This window comes from Salmo salar, chromosome 19 (assembly GCF_965601325.2).
Source record: "Salmo salar chromosome 19, fSalSal1, whole genome shotgun sequence".
Lineage (NCBI taxonomy): Eukaryota > Metazoa > Chordata > Actinopteri > Salmoniformes > Salmonidae > Salmo > Salmo salar.
In genome coordinates this window covers 20,632,313-20,649,596 of record NC_138309.1, presented here as the reverse complement: position 1 = coordinate 20,649,596, position 17,284 = coordinate 20,632,313, and the positions used below count along the sequence as shown (strand labels likewise).

General features: G+C 42.3%; 1 protein-coding gene across 1 annotated transcript in view; it reads left to right on the top strand.

Moving 5' to 3' along the window:
* Positions 1-6,622: 6,622 nt before the first annotated feature.
* LOC106578563 (serine/threonine-protein kinase H1) overlaps positions 6,623-17,284 on the top strand; it is a 20,238-nt gene continuing 9,576 nt past the window's right edge. Inside the window, exons 1-3 of the mRNA XM_014157548.3 lie at positions 6,623-6,906; positions 7,175-7,274; positions 7,479-8,273. Coding sequence (XP_014013023.1) covers positions 6,623-6,906; positions 7,175-7,274; positions 7,479-8,273 — 1,179 coding nt within the window. The remainder of the gene's footprint in view (positions 6,907-7,174; positions 7,275-7,478; positions 8,274-17,284) is intronic.

Here is a 17,284-nt window from a genome sequence, read left to right as displayed (position 1 = left end):
TTTGTCGCTGGCTTGATGGATGTGTGATACAGACATTAGATTAGCAGGAGTTCAATCACCAGGCACTCTATCACTTACTGTATTCAAATTGAATATTCTCAGCAGACTATTTTGTGACATTAAATTGGAAGATAGAGCTCGATTAATGTCAGCCTCCTTCCTTGATTTACTTTGCAAAATCTTGATAATGTTTAGATTATGTGGAGCATGGCTCTACAGTATATGTTGTTGGGCTATGGGAATAAATGTGGACAAATTCTTGGCTATTTTAAACAACTAGACATCTTGTGTTTTCAGTGTGAGCACTATGATTGTGCAGGTAACATATAAGAATATAACTTATTTGCAGAGAGAATAGCAAGGAAATGTGACCAACTATGTTTTTCAGCAGCTGTGCATGTTTTGCACTGTTGTAATGGTAGAATTTAGTCTGATATTTCCATCTGAGCCCACACACTAAAGGTCAGGTTCTAAACAGAGCAGTTTAACAGCAGAATAAGAAAGGGGAATATCAAATTACTCACACAGATGGATCTTTTGAGGGGAAAATGTTTTTAGAGGTGATTCATTTTGGGAGGCCTTTCAGAGTCAACCATTATCCAACATTGTTTTACCAGGAATAGAGTAATGATCTCTTCACATATATTTCAAATTCATAATCTGAGTAATTATTCAAATCTAATTAATGACCTTACACCATCACTTGCTATTAACTCTAGCCTGATGTAAAAGCAATTAAGAAACCATGTTCATTATACGAGTCTATAGACTGACAGATGGACTGGACATAGCCTAACCTGAACATGGCGAACCAATGACAGAATCCGTCACCAGAATCCAATTTTGCCAACTTGCACAGTGTTCATGATTTGTTCAATCAAGACATCACAACCAATTTATCTGCTGTCCTTTCTACTCCGCTTTGGCTGGGACAGTAGTAGCAGCGGGCAGTGTGTGTGTGTGTGTGTGTGTGTGTATGGATGCGTGGGTGCGTGCGTGTGTGTGTGTGTGTGTGTGCGTGTGGGGGCACTAGTCTAAAGAAAATTGGAGTATCCGTCAGCCGTCCCTTAGGATCCTGCCTTTAGAAGACACAAATGCATCCCAAATGGCACCCTATTCCCTTTATAGTGCACTAGTTTTGACCAGGACACATAGTACACTATATACAATAGGGCTCTGGTCAAAAGTATTGCGCTATATAGGGAATATGGTGCCATTTGGGATGCAGACACAGCATCCTCCTCCTCCACTCTCTGCCTCTGACAAACCCAGCGCTCGCCTCACTAGTCAATGTAATTAGTTTTGTTTCTCTGCTATTGTGTTCATCCCAAATGACACCATATTCCCTATATAGCGCAATACTTTTGACCAGAGCCCTATTGGCTTTGGTGAAATGTAGTGCACTATGAAGGGAATAGGGTGTCATTTGGGACGCATCCATTGTGTTTCTCCACAGCACCTTCTTTATTGTTCCCTGCATAGCTTCTGGAATGGCGATGGAAGTGTAACATTACACCATTACACCATTCCCCAGGATTGTATTAAAGGTTTTTGATCAAGTTTCACTAGTGTGAAAAATAAGTGTTATCCAAAACATTGATCTCTTCCTTCTTTCCTCTGAACGGCTCATAATAAGCAAACATGCTCTGTGTATACTTCCCTGCTCTCTTGGCGCTAACTTCAAAACAAAAATTACAGAGTGGTGTTCCAGTGATTAATCAAGGACAGGTTTAATTAATCAGCGAGATAATACAACTAAACTGCAAATGGTTAGTTATTGATGAAGGGGGTTATGAGGGGCTTGACTCGCCACGGATGATAGAACAAATCTAAGAGATTGATAAACACAATTTTATTTTATCTGCCCAACTGTGGCCCTCTCGGAAAATACCTCTTATCTAATGTGAACAGGAGGCTGCTGTGTTTAGGGAGTAGAAAAATACTGAAAAAGTGTGTGTGTGTGTGTGTGTGTGTGTGTGTGTGTGTGTGTGTGTGTGTGTGTGTGTGTGTGTGTGTGTGTGTGTGTGTGTCACAAGGGCACAACAGCGGGCTCTGAATGCGGGTTCTGCAGTCGCAGGGAGTGCATTGTGGACACTGTACATACTGATATGAAATACCATTAACTTCTTATCACAAACCAGGGCTTCTTTTGACTTTATTCTATAGTTTTTGTTTTCTGTTATGAAATTCACACTTGGGAAGTTTGTATGATTTATTTCGGTCAGTTGAAAGTGGTACTACTCCAACAGCCTCAACAGTTTGGAGAACAACATTTTAAACTAAAATATTGCCATGTACAGTGCATTCTGAAAGTATTCAGACCCCTTAACCTTTTTCCACATTTTGTTACGTAACAGCCTTATTCTAAAATTTATGAAATCGTTTTTTCCCCTCACCAATCTACACACAATACCCCATAATTATAAAGCAAAAACTGTTTTTTTTAAATGTTTGCTAATTTATTACAAATAAAAACCTGAAATATAACATTTACATAAGTATTCAGACCCTTTACTCAGTACTTTGTTGAAGCACCTTTGGCAGTGATTACAGCCTCGAGTCTTCTTGGGTATGACGCTACAAGCTTGGCACACCTGTATTTGGGGAGTTTCTCCCATTCTTCTCTGCAGATCCTCTCAAGCTCTGTCAGGTTGGATGGGGAGCGTTGCTGCACAGCTATTTTCCGGTCTCTCCAGAGATGTTTGATTGGGTTCAAGACCTCATGGCTTGGTTTTTTCTCTGACATGCACTGTCAACTGTGGGACCTTATATAGACAGGTGTGCCTTTCCAAATCATGTCCAATCAATTGAATTTACTACAGGTGGACTCCAATCAAGTTGTAGAACATCTCAAGCATGATCAATGGAAACAGAATGCACCTGAGCTCAATGTCGAGTCTCATAGCAAAGAGTCTGAATACTTATGTAAATAAGGTATTTATGTTTTGATTTTTAATAAATGTACAAAGAATTCTAAAAACCTGTTTTCGCTTTGTCATTATTGGGTATTATGTGTAGATTGCTGAGGGAAAAAAAGTATTTAATGAATTTTAGAATAAGGCTGTTACGTAACAAAATGTGGAAAAAGTCAAGGGGTCTGAATACTTTCCGAAGGCACTGTATCTCAATAGCTTGCATTGCCTCAAGCTTCAATCAATGTACTGTAGCGTCCTCTTCTGGGGGTGTAGTTATACAAGCTTACTTACTTTTCAATCAATGTCAAACTGAACGCCTGTCATTTTCAAAGCAAAAATCACAAACGTCATGATTTTGAATACATTCACAATTCTATTTCCTATTGTCACAAAATGATCTCTGTGCTCTTTCCAGAAGGTGTGTTGTGTCTATTACTGTGCATTCTGAGAGTGATTGCTACTGAGAGCTGAGCAAAATAAAACATTTCCTTTACAAGATGGACAAACAAATTACTATTCAATTCTACATCATCCAACCATAATAAGGGCAATGAAGTGACTTACTGAACTGAATGCAGAACAAAAGTGCTCTTACCACTACTCCTCTCCACTAATGATTCCCATCCCACCAGTCCATAATGTGTGCGAGGGTACGCGTGTGTGTACATGTGTGTGTGTTTCCCATCCCATCTACTCTATAATGACTTTACTCTCCAAGGACTCAACGGCATGCGGCAGGCAGGAAGCAGGCATGCGGCAGGCAGTGAACAGCATTACCAACACACACACACACAGCCAACTGCATTAACAACACCACACACACGTTGTGGTTCATCTGTAACAGGGGACAGCCTTTTAGTAATCAGATAGTGGTTCAATAAGACTGAACTGCTGACTCCCTGAAGAGGCCTTCTGAAGGACGATTTACCGCCTCGCTGCTGATCTGATGTATATCCTCTGTTGGCTTGAGACTACACTCTGTGTCTGTGTGTGTGTGACACAAAAGAAACAGTGAAACAAACCTCTATTTTTGTCACCTCCTCAAAGGTTCCAATGCCATGTAGAGCAGCAGTCGTAGCAGATTTGCAGATGTTGCCATATCTGTCTTCAGGTTGTGAATCTTTTTATCTGAAAAAGAGAGTAAAGAGAATGGCATAAATGGGGTTGATCATCAGCTGTGCACCTGAAGGCAGTTTAACTGGTATACTATACTAGTTAAAGAACCTGTCATAAATCTTGACACTAGAATGGGGGAATGCATCAACTGCAACTCAATAATCACTACTACTCAATTATTACTCAGTTGTTATTATAATTCAGAATATAGATTGACTGAATGGGTCTGAAACAGCAGGTTGGAGGAAGGAAAGCTCACACAAGGAATAACATCACAACCTGGTGTCTGAATTTGGAAACAAAAATGGTGATGACGTTGCAGTCATATCTGTCTATGTAAGGGTTCCCCAACTGGCAGCTCGCGGCCATTTTATTTGGACCCCCAATTTTTCTGAGCAAAAACATTTCAATTGTTTGACATAAGACTGCAAAAAGGCCAGAAAATCAGCTCCAAGTGATTTTAATTTTGAAAATCTGTTCCAATGTATTACCATGCATAATAGAGAAATAGATATATGTGATTGTATACAAATGTAAGCAAGGTTTGAAGTGATATTGTTTTAGTCATCTGTTTGGGATCCTTGCAGTTTATTTGCAGTCTATAAATTTTTGGTAATTATGTTCCGGTCCCCAGACCATCCGCTCAAGAAAAAAATCATCCCGCAGCTGAATCTAGTTGATGATCCCTGGTCTATGTGCTAAGGACGTGCCAGACAGACAGAGAGTGGCGTGTATTCATGGATGCCAAGGGAATGTACCAAAAATGTACCAAGAAAATAGAAAAAATATATATTAAATCATTTATCTTTCATCTCTCTGTGTTTTCATCATTTTCCTTAAATTCGCAAGAGGCTGAATGTACTGAATCTCACTGGAGAAAGCATCCGAGTGAGCAAAACAGCACCCTCTGTCTCTGTATGTGTAGCCCATCTATCTGAAGCTGTCTGGTCATGAAGAGTATGACATTGTTGCCGCCCGTAGCGTTGAATGGAAGGGAAGCCAGTGAGCATTTGGACTCCCTTGATAAAAAATAGTATACTAGCCAATCAGCGTTGAGCTAAACTGAGTGAGCGCAACTGTGAATGGTGCTGGTGCACCAACAAAAAAAGTGTCAAGGGAAGTCAGTTTGGATTTGGCTTCACTCCTATCACAGAGAAATATGTAATTGACAGAAACAACTTGAATTGCTGTATCTGGTTGTGTTGTTGGCCTGTGGTGGCTAGCTAGCTAGCTAAAATTGTCCCTTTCCTAAATTAGCCAGGGATGGGGATAGGGATTTGGAGTTGTGGTTTTACTTAATTCGCCTTACTGTCCAATGATTATAATGGCGATTCTGATCCAACCATAAAATACATTGTGCCCCTGGAATGACAGGATGGAAGTTCAATATGTAGCTAGATGTAAAAGGTTAACTAGCTAACATTTCCCATGAAAGGAAGCTAGACTAGCTAGAAAGCATTTTAGCCAGGTAGCCTAGGACAACAAAATAAAAGCATGTACTGTATGACAGTCATATAGAATTTGTCAACATGAAAGAGAGGAGGATGGCATTGGCATTTCTAGGGTGAATCAACATGTTTTTACTACTTGCATGAACGTACGCACGCACGCACACACGCACGCACACACACACACACACACACACACAAATCAGAACCATGGACAGCCACATCATATTTAGTTTATGTTGATTGGACTAAATTGCAGTTACTCTCTGTGGTTCTAAATCAATAGTTGTTTAGCAGTCCGAAAATGTCAGAAACATTAACTTGCTAGACCATAATGTAAGCCATGTAACTCTTTGTTACATGCAAAATGCTTTGTGGACTTCACGGGACAGAGGCTGCTCTCCGGTTTTGTGATGAAACAAAGGTGTGGTTGAATTTATTCTGCCACTGTGCCTTCTTATTGTCTCAGCCTTAGGTATATATCAGGGTCACAAGGCATATGAACTAACAGGTTATAGAGAGAACAACTCAATTACACATAGGTTGTAATATGGCATTTTTTTCTGGCTTTGCTTCCCCAGTCATATTGCCCACGAACCGCTACTGCAGACAGACACCACACACTGACAATTATAGAAGATGAACGCTATAATAGGCCTATGGTAGGTTACTCTGTCATCAACCAGCATCACGGGCCAGGGTGGGTGGCAATACTACCAGAAATAGCCTAGTTCTAGCGGATAGCCTAGTTCTTCCGACAAACGGAGATGATTATACTTTAACGAGCTCAGTGAAAGAATGTCAAAAGCTTCAAAACAACTCATACCGACGTGTTATGTTTGGCAACTGACTGATGTGGAAGAGCATCCGCACCTTATGCACCTGCGTGACAGAATGGCGAGAAAATCCTTTTCAGTGAATCCATCCATTCACACATTCTAAGCGTTGCCTTCACCTGCTCACTCACTCTTCTAGACGTCTCTTCACCAATTTAGCCGTTTGTCTGTATTATAGTATAGGTTAAAGTTGACGTTGCTGCTGATTGAGTCTGATAAGATTGTGTACGTTTTTCTTAGCGCACGCAATTACGCAAGCAGCAACTGTCACTTTTCTCTTCATGCCTTCTTTAGTTGCGCTTTGGTAATGGGCTGCGGAAGCAGCAAGGTGCTGCCCGAAAGCTCGGTTAAAAACGGTTACGTGAGCTTCGTGAAGTCGGTAGTGGGCTACAGTCACAAAAGAAAAGGGTTAGATGATGAGCTACAGAATTATAAAGGGACGCAGAAAGACTTTTGGAGTGTTGTTCAGAGCAGTGGAGGTACGGGCACACAGGCGCTGTCACGCATTCTACTGCCGACGGGCCAGGATGGGCAGAGGCACAACAAAGTGGCCAAGTACAAGGCGAAGTTTGATCCCAGAGTCACAGCAAGGTAATTGTATAAAAATCGTTAACGTTTGAAGATCAGTAGTAGCAATATAAATCAGTGCCAATTCATTGTAGGTACTTAGGCTAATTAATTTGCTAATGTTGTTGATGATGATGGTGATGATGACGACTCCATATTATTTGATATTTCATATTTATCTCCCATAGAAGACCTCACCTCACTAGAGTTGAATAGAGTAGAACAGAAAGAACACTATTCTACTTCCCACTCACCCTTTTCTCTTCTCCTCCCTCCTGCCCTCTCTGTCCAGGTATGATATCAAGGCCCTGATTGGTAGGGGGAGCTTCAGCCGGGTGGTACGCGTCGAGCACCGAGCCACCCGCCAACCCTTCGCCATCAAGATGATGGAGGTCTGTAACTTATTTCTTCCAGTAGACCTAGGGAAGAGGTAGGGGGACAGCGAATGTTCATGGCGGGAGAAACAGAAAGAGAAGGAAGTGTGAAACATTAGTAAGGGCATTTACACCAACAAATTAAAAGTGCAGTAATGTCAGTTGTCAAACTATTCAGGATTGTGTGTCATTTTATAAAATGAAATTCAACACCTGTTGCAGGTGGAGGCCAGGGAAGGGCGAGAGGTGTGTGACTCGGAGCTGGGGGTGCTACGCAGGGTCAGCCACCTCAATGTGGTGCAGCTGGTGGAGGTGTTCCAGTCGCCCCAGAGGGTCTACATGGTTCTGGAACTGGCCACAGGTGGGGAGCTGTTCGACCGTGTCATCGCTAAGGGCCACTTCACCGAGCGTGATGCCACCAGAGCCCTGCAGATGACATTAGCCGGGGTGGGGTATCTTCATTCTCTGGGCATCACACACAGGGACCTGAAACCTGAGAATCTGTTGTACTACCACCCTGGAGCCGACTCACGCCTGCTGGTGACTGACTTTGGGCTGGCCAGCTTTGGGAACAGGGACCCTGGAGGGGGTAAGGATGGAGGTGGAGATGGAGTGGGCAGTGGAAGTGGAGATGGGGGCTGTGGAGTTGGAGATAATGGAGTTGGAAGAGGCAGTGGAAGGGGTGGAAGTCTATGTGGAGTTACAGGTGGTAAGGTAGCAAATAGGGATGGTAAGGGCAGCTGTGATAGAAGGGATGGAAAAGGCAGTGGAAGAGATGGAAGAGGGGATGGAGGAGGTGGCGGTAGAAGAGACTGGTCCATGACGACCACTTGTGGGACGCCAGAGTACATGGCCCCAGAGGTGGTCTTGAGGATGCCCTACTCCTGCCAGGTGGACATGTGGGCCCTGGGGGTCATAGCCTACATCCTACTCAGTGGTTCCATGCCCTTCGAGGACGACAGCCGGCCCAGACTCTACAGAGCCATCCTCAGGGGAAGGTACAGCTTCCACGGAGAGGTGAGTTGTTGTTGAGTTCCATCATGCATTTCTTAAAGGGGCAATCTGGGATTCAAACAACAACAAAGCTTTCACCGCACTGCTTTTTGGTAAACAGCAGAGGGATGGGGCTGGAGCAATGTAACCACTCTCAATTCATAGACTGAGTTATCGGTGCAAGGACAGACCATCCGTGATATCCAAATCCTAGATTCCCATCTTCAAATGTTTTTTTACTTTGAATGATCCATCTGTCCTTTTGGTTGTTTGGCTATGTAGTCCCACCGTGCACAGCAGGCCAATGATCTCAGTGAAGTCCTTCTACATCCACTGCCTGCCAGGCATTCACACACTTTCAAACACTGTCTTTCACTCATGCAGAAGACACACACACACACTGTCACACACTCTCACACAATTTCTCTCAACAAGGAAACATAAACACACACACACACACACACAGTTACACACATCATATCCTCAGCATTATTTCACCAGATAATTTCTAATAGTCTGAATCACTGAACTGAATGTCTCACTGAACATCTCAGAACCATCATGTGAAGTTTTTCTCCATTGATCCCCTTCAGCAGATCAGCATGGTAACACACTTGAATGGATACGTATGTTTGTTGTGGTGTCTCCATTTGATTTAGCTCTTTGTAAACGCTCAGAGGGTAAATAGGGCCTTGTTGTTCATGTCCCCTCTGCTCCTTTCTGCTCCGTGCTGTAACTGAACTGGATATTTTAACAGTTCTGTTAGAGCACTCTCTCTCTCTCTCACACACACACACACACACACACACACAAGCTCAGTCTCTGTGGTGGTGTGTTTGTGGGGAGGTTTGGGTCCGTTCTTTCACGCTGATTACACCCCAGTCTGGGATTATTCAGTGGGCTTTAAAGCATGGCCCCATTCTGTTGTATGCAGCAGCTTGACATTTCAGTCTGCTCTATTATTCCAATGTTTACTGCTGCTACACTGACCAGACAGACCACCAAAGGAATAATGGATATGGCTGAAACCCTGGGTGGGATTTACAAAAAACATATTTCATATATTTATGGCTTTATAGAAATATTTCTTATGTAAAACTGAGAAAATATATTTGCGTTTCAGCTGTGTAATAACCTTGTCTGCGACGGTTACGAAATTAATAACTAGCCTACTATTTATGTCTAGGGGTCTTAGGCCTAGCTACATGGTCTGTAACCTGATTTGATGTGTGCATAAATGTCAGAAGTAAGCATGTGCGACTAGGTGTTGAATGTACACGGAACTGCCAAAGTAAAGGAAACACTTGATTAAATGAGGGAAAGAAAGAATTTTGAAAGCAGGTGCTTCCACAGAAGTGTGGTTCCTGAGTTAATTAAGCAATTAACATCCCATCATGCTTAGGGTCATGTATAACAATGCTGGGCAGGCCATTATTTTGGCTACCATGGCTATGCCCCCATAGGATGACAGTGCCCCCATCCACAGGGCACAGAGTATGTGAGCGGGGTTGAGCAGTCGGAAATCCCGCTCATCTCTCATGGAGTGGTGCTTGCGCACGTCCTTTCCAACCGTTCCGCTAAAAAACGGTGATCCTTGCTCAAAAGGAAAAAAACTGCCTCTCCAAATTCACTCCATTCATTAAAATCACAATTTATCCAACAGCCATCGATTTTTGTGACTACCTGGACCTACCATTTGGGTTTGAAGCATTGAAACCAAACCATATGATTTGAATGAAAAGTATTTTAATAAACAACAGGAAACTTTAAGAAGCATTCATCATTTTAAATAGGCTATGTGTCGTATTAAACAACATATAAACACTCTAAATAGGTCAGGAGCCAGACAGGTAGCCTAAGAAGGATGAAAATGAATTATTTAGGCTATATTATTTCAATTATGTCAAGGCTGGCAGGGACATTAACCACTCAGCATTTAAACAACATTTCGTTTTATTAAATCATTCTAGTCTATAAATTGCACATTTCGGCTGTGACTTAATTAGAATTAAATACAAATGAAACGAAAAATGCCTTATTAAGCTACATCTACAGTGCCTTTGAATTCATTTTTAGAAACATGAGTTTGGCCAGAGTCTGTGGCTTCAGGCTCATGCGATGGTGCCATATGCCATGGCTGACTCAGCCACCAGATCACAACCCAGTTGAACACTTATGGGAGATTCTACAGCGGGGCCTGACAGTTTTCCACCACCTTCAACAAAACACCAAATTAGAGTTCTATGAAGTTGTAGAATCTATGCCAAGGTGCATTGAATCTGTTCTGGCTCGTGGTGGCCCAACACCCTATTAAGACCTGAGTGGTGCAGCAGTTTAAGGCACTGCATCTCAGTGCAAGAGGAGTCATTACAGTCCCTGGTTCAAATCCAGGCTGAATCACTTCTGGCCATGATTGGGAGTCCCATAGGGGGCCGCACAATTGTCCCAGCGTTGGCCGGGGTAGGCTGTCATTATAAATAAGAATTTGTTCTTAACCGACTTGCCTAGTTAAATAAGACACTTTATGTAGGTGTTTCCTTTATTTTGGCAGTTACCTGTATGTACGCAGGATACAGCTACCTTACTTTAGGTTCAAGGACAGTTCCTTGACCTCTTGGTCGGCCAGTCCAAGCAGATTATTATTTGTTCAGATGGTGAAAAAAAAACAGAAATTTGATCAAATTGAAAAAGGCACACCCAAACTGAAGACAAAAACAAACAAAAGGCCTCATGGCTACCAAGCAAATAAGGCCTCATTGCCACCAAGCAAAACTAGCAGCCCTCACGGCTCTGCCAGCTGGGACATTGACTGACGAATCACCTTAATTGGCAGCACCTGTATGCAAATAAAAGCTTGGCTCAGCATCTATACCCGGTTGCTGCTGTCACCTGGGGATTGAGTATGGAAGTGAATAATGGTAGTGTGTTTGTATATGTCCTAACATTAACCTTCCCCTCCATATCATAATCCAAGCCTTATGAATTTTATTTCACATATTTATGAAATTAGGGAAATTATATATTGTATCTGTTGCATTCAACAGCTGTAGAAGCCCATCCTTATACATCACATGTTCACAGGTGTGTGCAACCAGACTGTCTGTCTCTCATAGCACCCACACACACTTACAGTACCTTGCAAAAGTATTCATCCCCTTGGCGTTTTTCCTATTTTGTTGCATTGCAACCTGTAATTTAAATAGATTTTTATTTGAATTTCATGTAATGGACATACACAAAATAGTCCAAAAAATTCTACAAAATAAAATACGGAAAGTCCAAAAAAATTCAACTATAAAAACAAAAACGTGGTGCGTGCATATGTATTCAGCCCCTTTGCTATGAAGCCCCTAAATAAGATCTGGTGCAACAAATTACCTTCAGAAGTCACATAATTAGTTAGATTGCACACAGGTGGACCAGAGTCTGCAACACCACTAAGCAAGGGGCACCACCAAGCAAGTGGCACCATGAAGACCAAGGAGCTCTCCAAACAGGTCAGGGACAAAGTTGTGGAGAAGTACAGATCTGGGTTGGGTTACAAAAAAATATCACAAACTTTGAACATCCCATGGAGCACCATTAAATCCATTATTAAAAAATGGAAAGAATATGGCACCACAACAAACCTGCCAAGAGAGGGCCGCCCACCAAAACTCACGGACCAGACAAGGAGGGCATTAATCAGAGGCAACAAAGAGACCAAAGATAACCCTGAAGGAGCTGCAAAGCTTCACAGCAGAGATTGTAGTATCTGTCCATAGGATCACTTTAAGCCATACACTCCACAGTGCTGGGCTTTACGGAAGAGTGTCCAGAAAAAGCCATTGCTTAAAAAAAGAAATAAGCAAACATGTTTGGTGTTCGTCAAAAAGCATGTGGGAGACTCCACAAACATATGGAAGAAGGTACTCTGGTCAGATGAGACTAAAGTGTAGCTTTTTGGCCATCAAGAAAAATGCTATGTCTGGCACAAACCCAACACCTTTCATCACCCCGAGAACATCATCCCCACAGTGAAGCATGGTGGTGGCAGCATCATGCTGTGGAGATGTTTTTCATCGGCAGAGATTAGGAAACTGGTCAGAATTGAAGGAATGATGGATGGAGCTACAGGGAAAATCTTGAGGGAAACCTATTTCAGTCTTTGAGACTCGGACGGATGTTCACCTTCCAGCAGGACAATGACCCTAAGCATACTGCTAAAGCAACACTCGAGTGGTTTAAGGGGAAACATCTAAATGTGTTGGAATGGCCTTGTCAAAGCCCAGACCTCAGTCCAATTGAGCATATGTGTATGACTTAAAGATTGCTGTGCACCAGCGGACCCATTCAACTTGAAGGAGCTGGAGCAGTTTGGCCTTGAAGAATGGGCAAAAATCCCAGTGACTAGATGTGCCGATCTTATAGTGACAGCAAAAGGTGGTTCTACAAAGTATTGACTTTTGGGGGGTGAATAGTTATGCACGCTCAAGTTTTCAGTTTTTTTGTCTTATTTCTTGCTTGTTTCACCAAAATAATATTTAACATCTTCAAAGTGGTAGGCATGTTGTGTAAATCAAATGATACAAACCCCCCAAAATCTATTTTAATTCCAGGATGTAAGGCAACAAAATCGGAAAAATGCCAAGGAGGATGAATACTTTCGCAAGCAACTGTTCATCCATGAACACACACACACACACACACACACACACACACACACACACACACACACACACAAATCCACACACGCGCATACTAGTGATGCGCAGGTCTGATGTTTGTTCAACCACACGCCTGCAATTGCTAATAACCCATCTGTGATAATGTGAAAATTTGAGGCCCGCACCTGACCCTACCTCGCAAATAGGCCAATAGAAAATGTGCTGTGCTGTTACAATGGTGCACCTTGTGTTGGGCACAATTAAAGGCCACTTCAAAATGTGCAGTTTTGTCACACAACACAATGCCACAGATGTTTCACTTTTTCAGGAGCGTGCAATTGGCAGGTGGACTTCAGGAATGTCCGCCAGAGTTGTTTCCAGATAATTTTGTGTTAATTTCTCTACCATAAGCCACCTCCAACATCGTTTTAGAGAATTTGGCAGTACGTACAACCTGCCTAACAACCGCAGACCATGTCATGTGTATGGGGTCATGTGGGCGAGCGGAGTCCCCCATGGTGGTGGTGGGGTTATGGTATGGGCAGGCAGGCATAAGCTACGGACAACAAACACAATTTCATTTTTTCTATGGAAATTTGGAGGCACAGAGATAGCGTGATGAAATCTTGAGGCCCACTGTCATGCCATTCATCCGCTGCCATCACCTCATGTTTCAGCATGATAATGGCCCCATGTCGCAAGGATCTGTAAACAATTCCTGAAAGGCTTGCATACTCACCAGACATGTCACCAATTGAGCATGTTTGGTGTGCTCTATATCGACATGTACAACAGTGTTTTCCAGTTCCTGCCAATATCCAGAAACTTCGTACAGCCATTGAAGAGAAGTGGGACAATATTCCACAGGCCACAATCAACAGCCTGATCAACTCTATGCGAAAGAGATGTGTCGCGCTGCATGAGGCAAATGGTGGTCACACCAGATACTTACTGGTTTTCTGATCCACGCCCCAACTTTTTTTAAGGTATCTGTGACCAACAGATGCATATCTGTATTCCCAGTCATGTGAAATCCATAGATGAATGGGCCTAATGAATTTATTTCAATTGACTGATTTACTTATATGAACTGTAACTAAGTAGAATCATTGAAATTGTTGCATATTGCATTTATATTTTTTGTTCAATATAGTTGACATCAGTAAAGTTCTCTTTCATCTCTGCTTCTCTCGCTCAACAGACATTTAGGGACCGGGGAGAAAATGCAATAACTTAAAAAAATGGGAAAGAATTCTCATGCAAAATGTTCAAATGATATCAGTTTGGCCGGTTTTAAGGAAATTGAAAGCAGTGGAAAATACCCAACATGTTTCTGATAAGATTTCAGTTAGGCTTGGATGCATATTTTGGGATCCTGAGTGGCGCAGCGGTCTAAGTCGTCACTACATACCCGGGTTCGATCACTGGCTCTATCCCAACCGGCCGTGATCAGGAGTCCCATAGGGCGGTGCACAATTGGCCCAGCATCGTCCGGGTTAGGGGAGGGTTTGGCCTGGGTAGGCCGTCATTGTAAATAAAAATGTGTTCTTAACTAACTTGCCTAGTTAAATAAAGGTTAAATAAAAAATAAATACAAATATTTTATATGGTTGAAATACTATCAGCTTTTATGAATCTGATAGACATAGCACCTTTACAGACAGTCCCTAACCACGCATTCATTCTCTCAAGATGCTGAAAGAAAGAAATCATATTTCTCCACTCCTGTTCCCGAGTCAAAATGTACATTTGGTGTCTCATTTTACTGCAAGATATGCTTAATTCTGCAGGAGTTTGTATTATATTGGTTATGTGAGAGGTTATAGACCTACACGCAGTGTCCAGATTTCAGTTAGGCTTTTATCAATTTAACCCAGGCTACAGTTCCCTTGACTTGCCATATTTGAAGTCCCCGTCTTGTGACTCTCGAATGTGTATAGCGCCTCACAATAATCACACTGCTATAATCCTCTTTTACCACTTCACAAAATCATTCCCAAACATTACTTTTATGGCCCTCCCTTCTCTTTATTTTAAACTCTCCTTTTCTCTTATTGAATTCAACTTCGACGTTGTTCTTTTTGCCACAGTGGATTGCCGTTAACTTTTTCTGGCCAAGTTCCCAAAAGCATTTGGCCATTGGCGAGTATTTGGTGCATACAGTTAGGCCATAAAGCTTTGGCTTACATACTCCACTCAAAGCGTTTAATGAGCCCTACAGTACAGTAAATTGTGAGGAGCCAGCCAGAGATGGAGAGAAGGAGAGAGATAGGAAGATAGAGAGGGAGACAGTGAAAGAGAGAGAAATGGAGACAGAGCGAGAAAGAGAATGGGAGAGAGACAGAGCGAGAGAAAAAGACAAAGAGAGAGAAGGAGAGCGACAGAGAGGAGAGTGAAAGAGTGGGGGAGGAAATGGTGGAGGAATGACAGCCCAGGTGTCATCCAAACTTCTTCCATTTAAGAATGATGGAGGCCACTGTGTTCTTGGGGACCTTCAATGCTGCAGAAATGTTTTGGTACCCTTCCCCAGTTATGTGCCTCGACACAATCCTGTCTCGGAGCTCTACGGACAATTCCTTTGACCTCATGGCTTGGTTTTTGCTCTGACATGCACTGTCAACTGTGGGACCTTATATAGACAGGTGTGTGCCTTTCCAAATCATGTCCAATCAATTGAATTTACCACAGGTGGACTCCAATCAAGTAGTAGAACCATCTCAAGGATGATCAATGGAAACAGGATGCACCTGAGCTAAATTTTGAGTCTCATAGCAAAGGGTCTGAATACTTATGTAAATAAGGTGTTTGCTAAAAATTTGCTAAAAATTCTAAAAACCTGTTTTTGCTTTGTCGTTATGGGGTATTGTGTGTAGACTGATGATAATTTTTTTTATTTAATCAATTTTAGAATAAGGCTGTAACGTAACAAAATGTGGAAAAAGTCAAGGGGTCTGAATCATTTCTTAACGAACTGTATGTGCCGGTATTCATTTTGGGTGCCGGTACCTTTTATATTTAGTTGCAGTGACTCGGGAATACTTTTGAGCTAATATTCTATAGGAGGTGCAGGAACTCAAGCAGAAGAAAATTGGAGGTGCCGGTACTCAGTTCCAGTCAGCTCCAGCCCAAGTCAAGTACTGTGTTTAGGTAAAAAGACAAACAGGGTCCCGTTTGGAACATTGACAAATAGAGCATTTTTTGCTCAATCTCATTGGGTGGGCCGACACACCTGATCGAGAGCAATAATCATATTGCTTAATTCTCTGTAAAAAAATATGTTTATTTTTCTGCATATCTAAGCATACCTCTTGAGCTGTCTGTATCCTTTTGACTGGTGGCCTTTTAACCAAACTAAATATGCTTCTCTGCATCTCTGCTAAATCTGGGCAAAGGATTGAAAGGAATGTGAGTGTTGTTCAGTACATTTAGTAATTGCTTGCTTTTCTAAAGTCTACCAACCTTGCCAGCAGGCATGCCAGCTAACATAGTTAGACAAGCTAGCTACTCTAGCTTGATTGATAGCCTACAATGGCTTCTTGGTAGCTAGTTATGAGGTTAGGAGATTGGGAAACTATCTGGGCTAGCTAAAGCCAACATTATAAAATTGCTAGGTGGCTAGTAGTATTACAGAGAAACAATAACAAAAAATGTAACAAAAATGTTTTAACGGGACAAATCTGAGGGGGGGCATGTGCCCCCTATGGGCATGACGCCACGCATGCACACACACACACACACCACTTCTCATTCCCCCACTGCAGTACAGCATCACAGGTGTCACAACCCTGGCCTCAGGCTGTGTAGTAGAAACTCATGTACTGTATACCCTACTGAACTGTAGAGTTGGAGGAGGAGGGATGGGGGATAGTGGGGTGGGGAGGAAGTTGCCTCTGGGCTATTTGAGCCTTATCGCTCAACCTGTTCACCGCAAGCATGAGTTCATTGTGAACTTGCCTTAGCTTGGTGATTTTTCTGCATTTGAACAACTAATTATTGACCTAAGCATCTGCATGGTAGATTTAGCAGCAAGAGCTATGCATGATTCTAATAGTTAGCCCAGTCTGCCACCTAGTGAGGGGACTGTGAATGAACTCAACCGTCCATAGAGAAAAACGATCTCCTCTTTATATTCCACTTGAGTCATGACATTTAAATGTGTTTACCACCTGGATTTGATATTTAGACTTTGAATGGTCATTTATGTTTGGTATTACAATATACATGCAGGACAGTTATTTGGTTGATTTAAAACACCCGGCTACATTCTTCCATTGGCCTTAATAGCTGTGCTATTATAGTGGTATATACTGTATGTACTAATGTTATATAAGGTCGTCTTTGTTGCTATGGAAAATCCCTGCTTGGGTTCCACTTCCCATAACAGCAGCT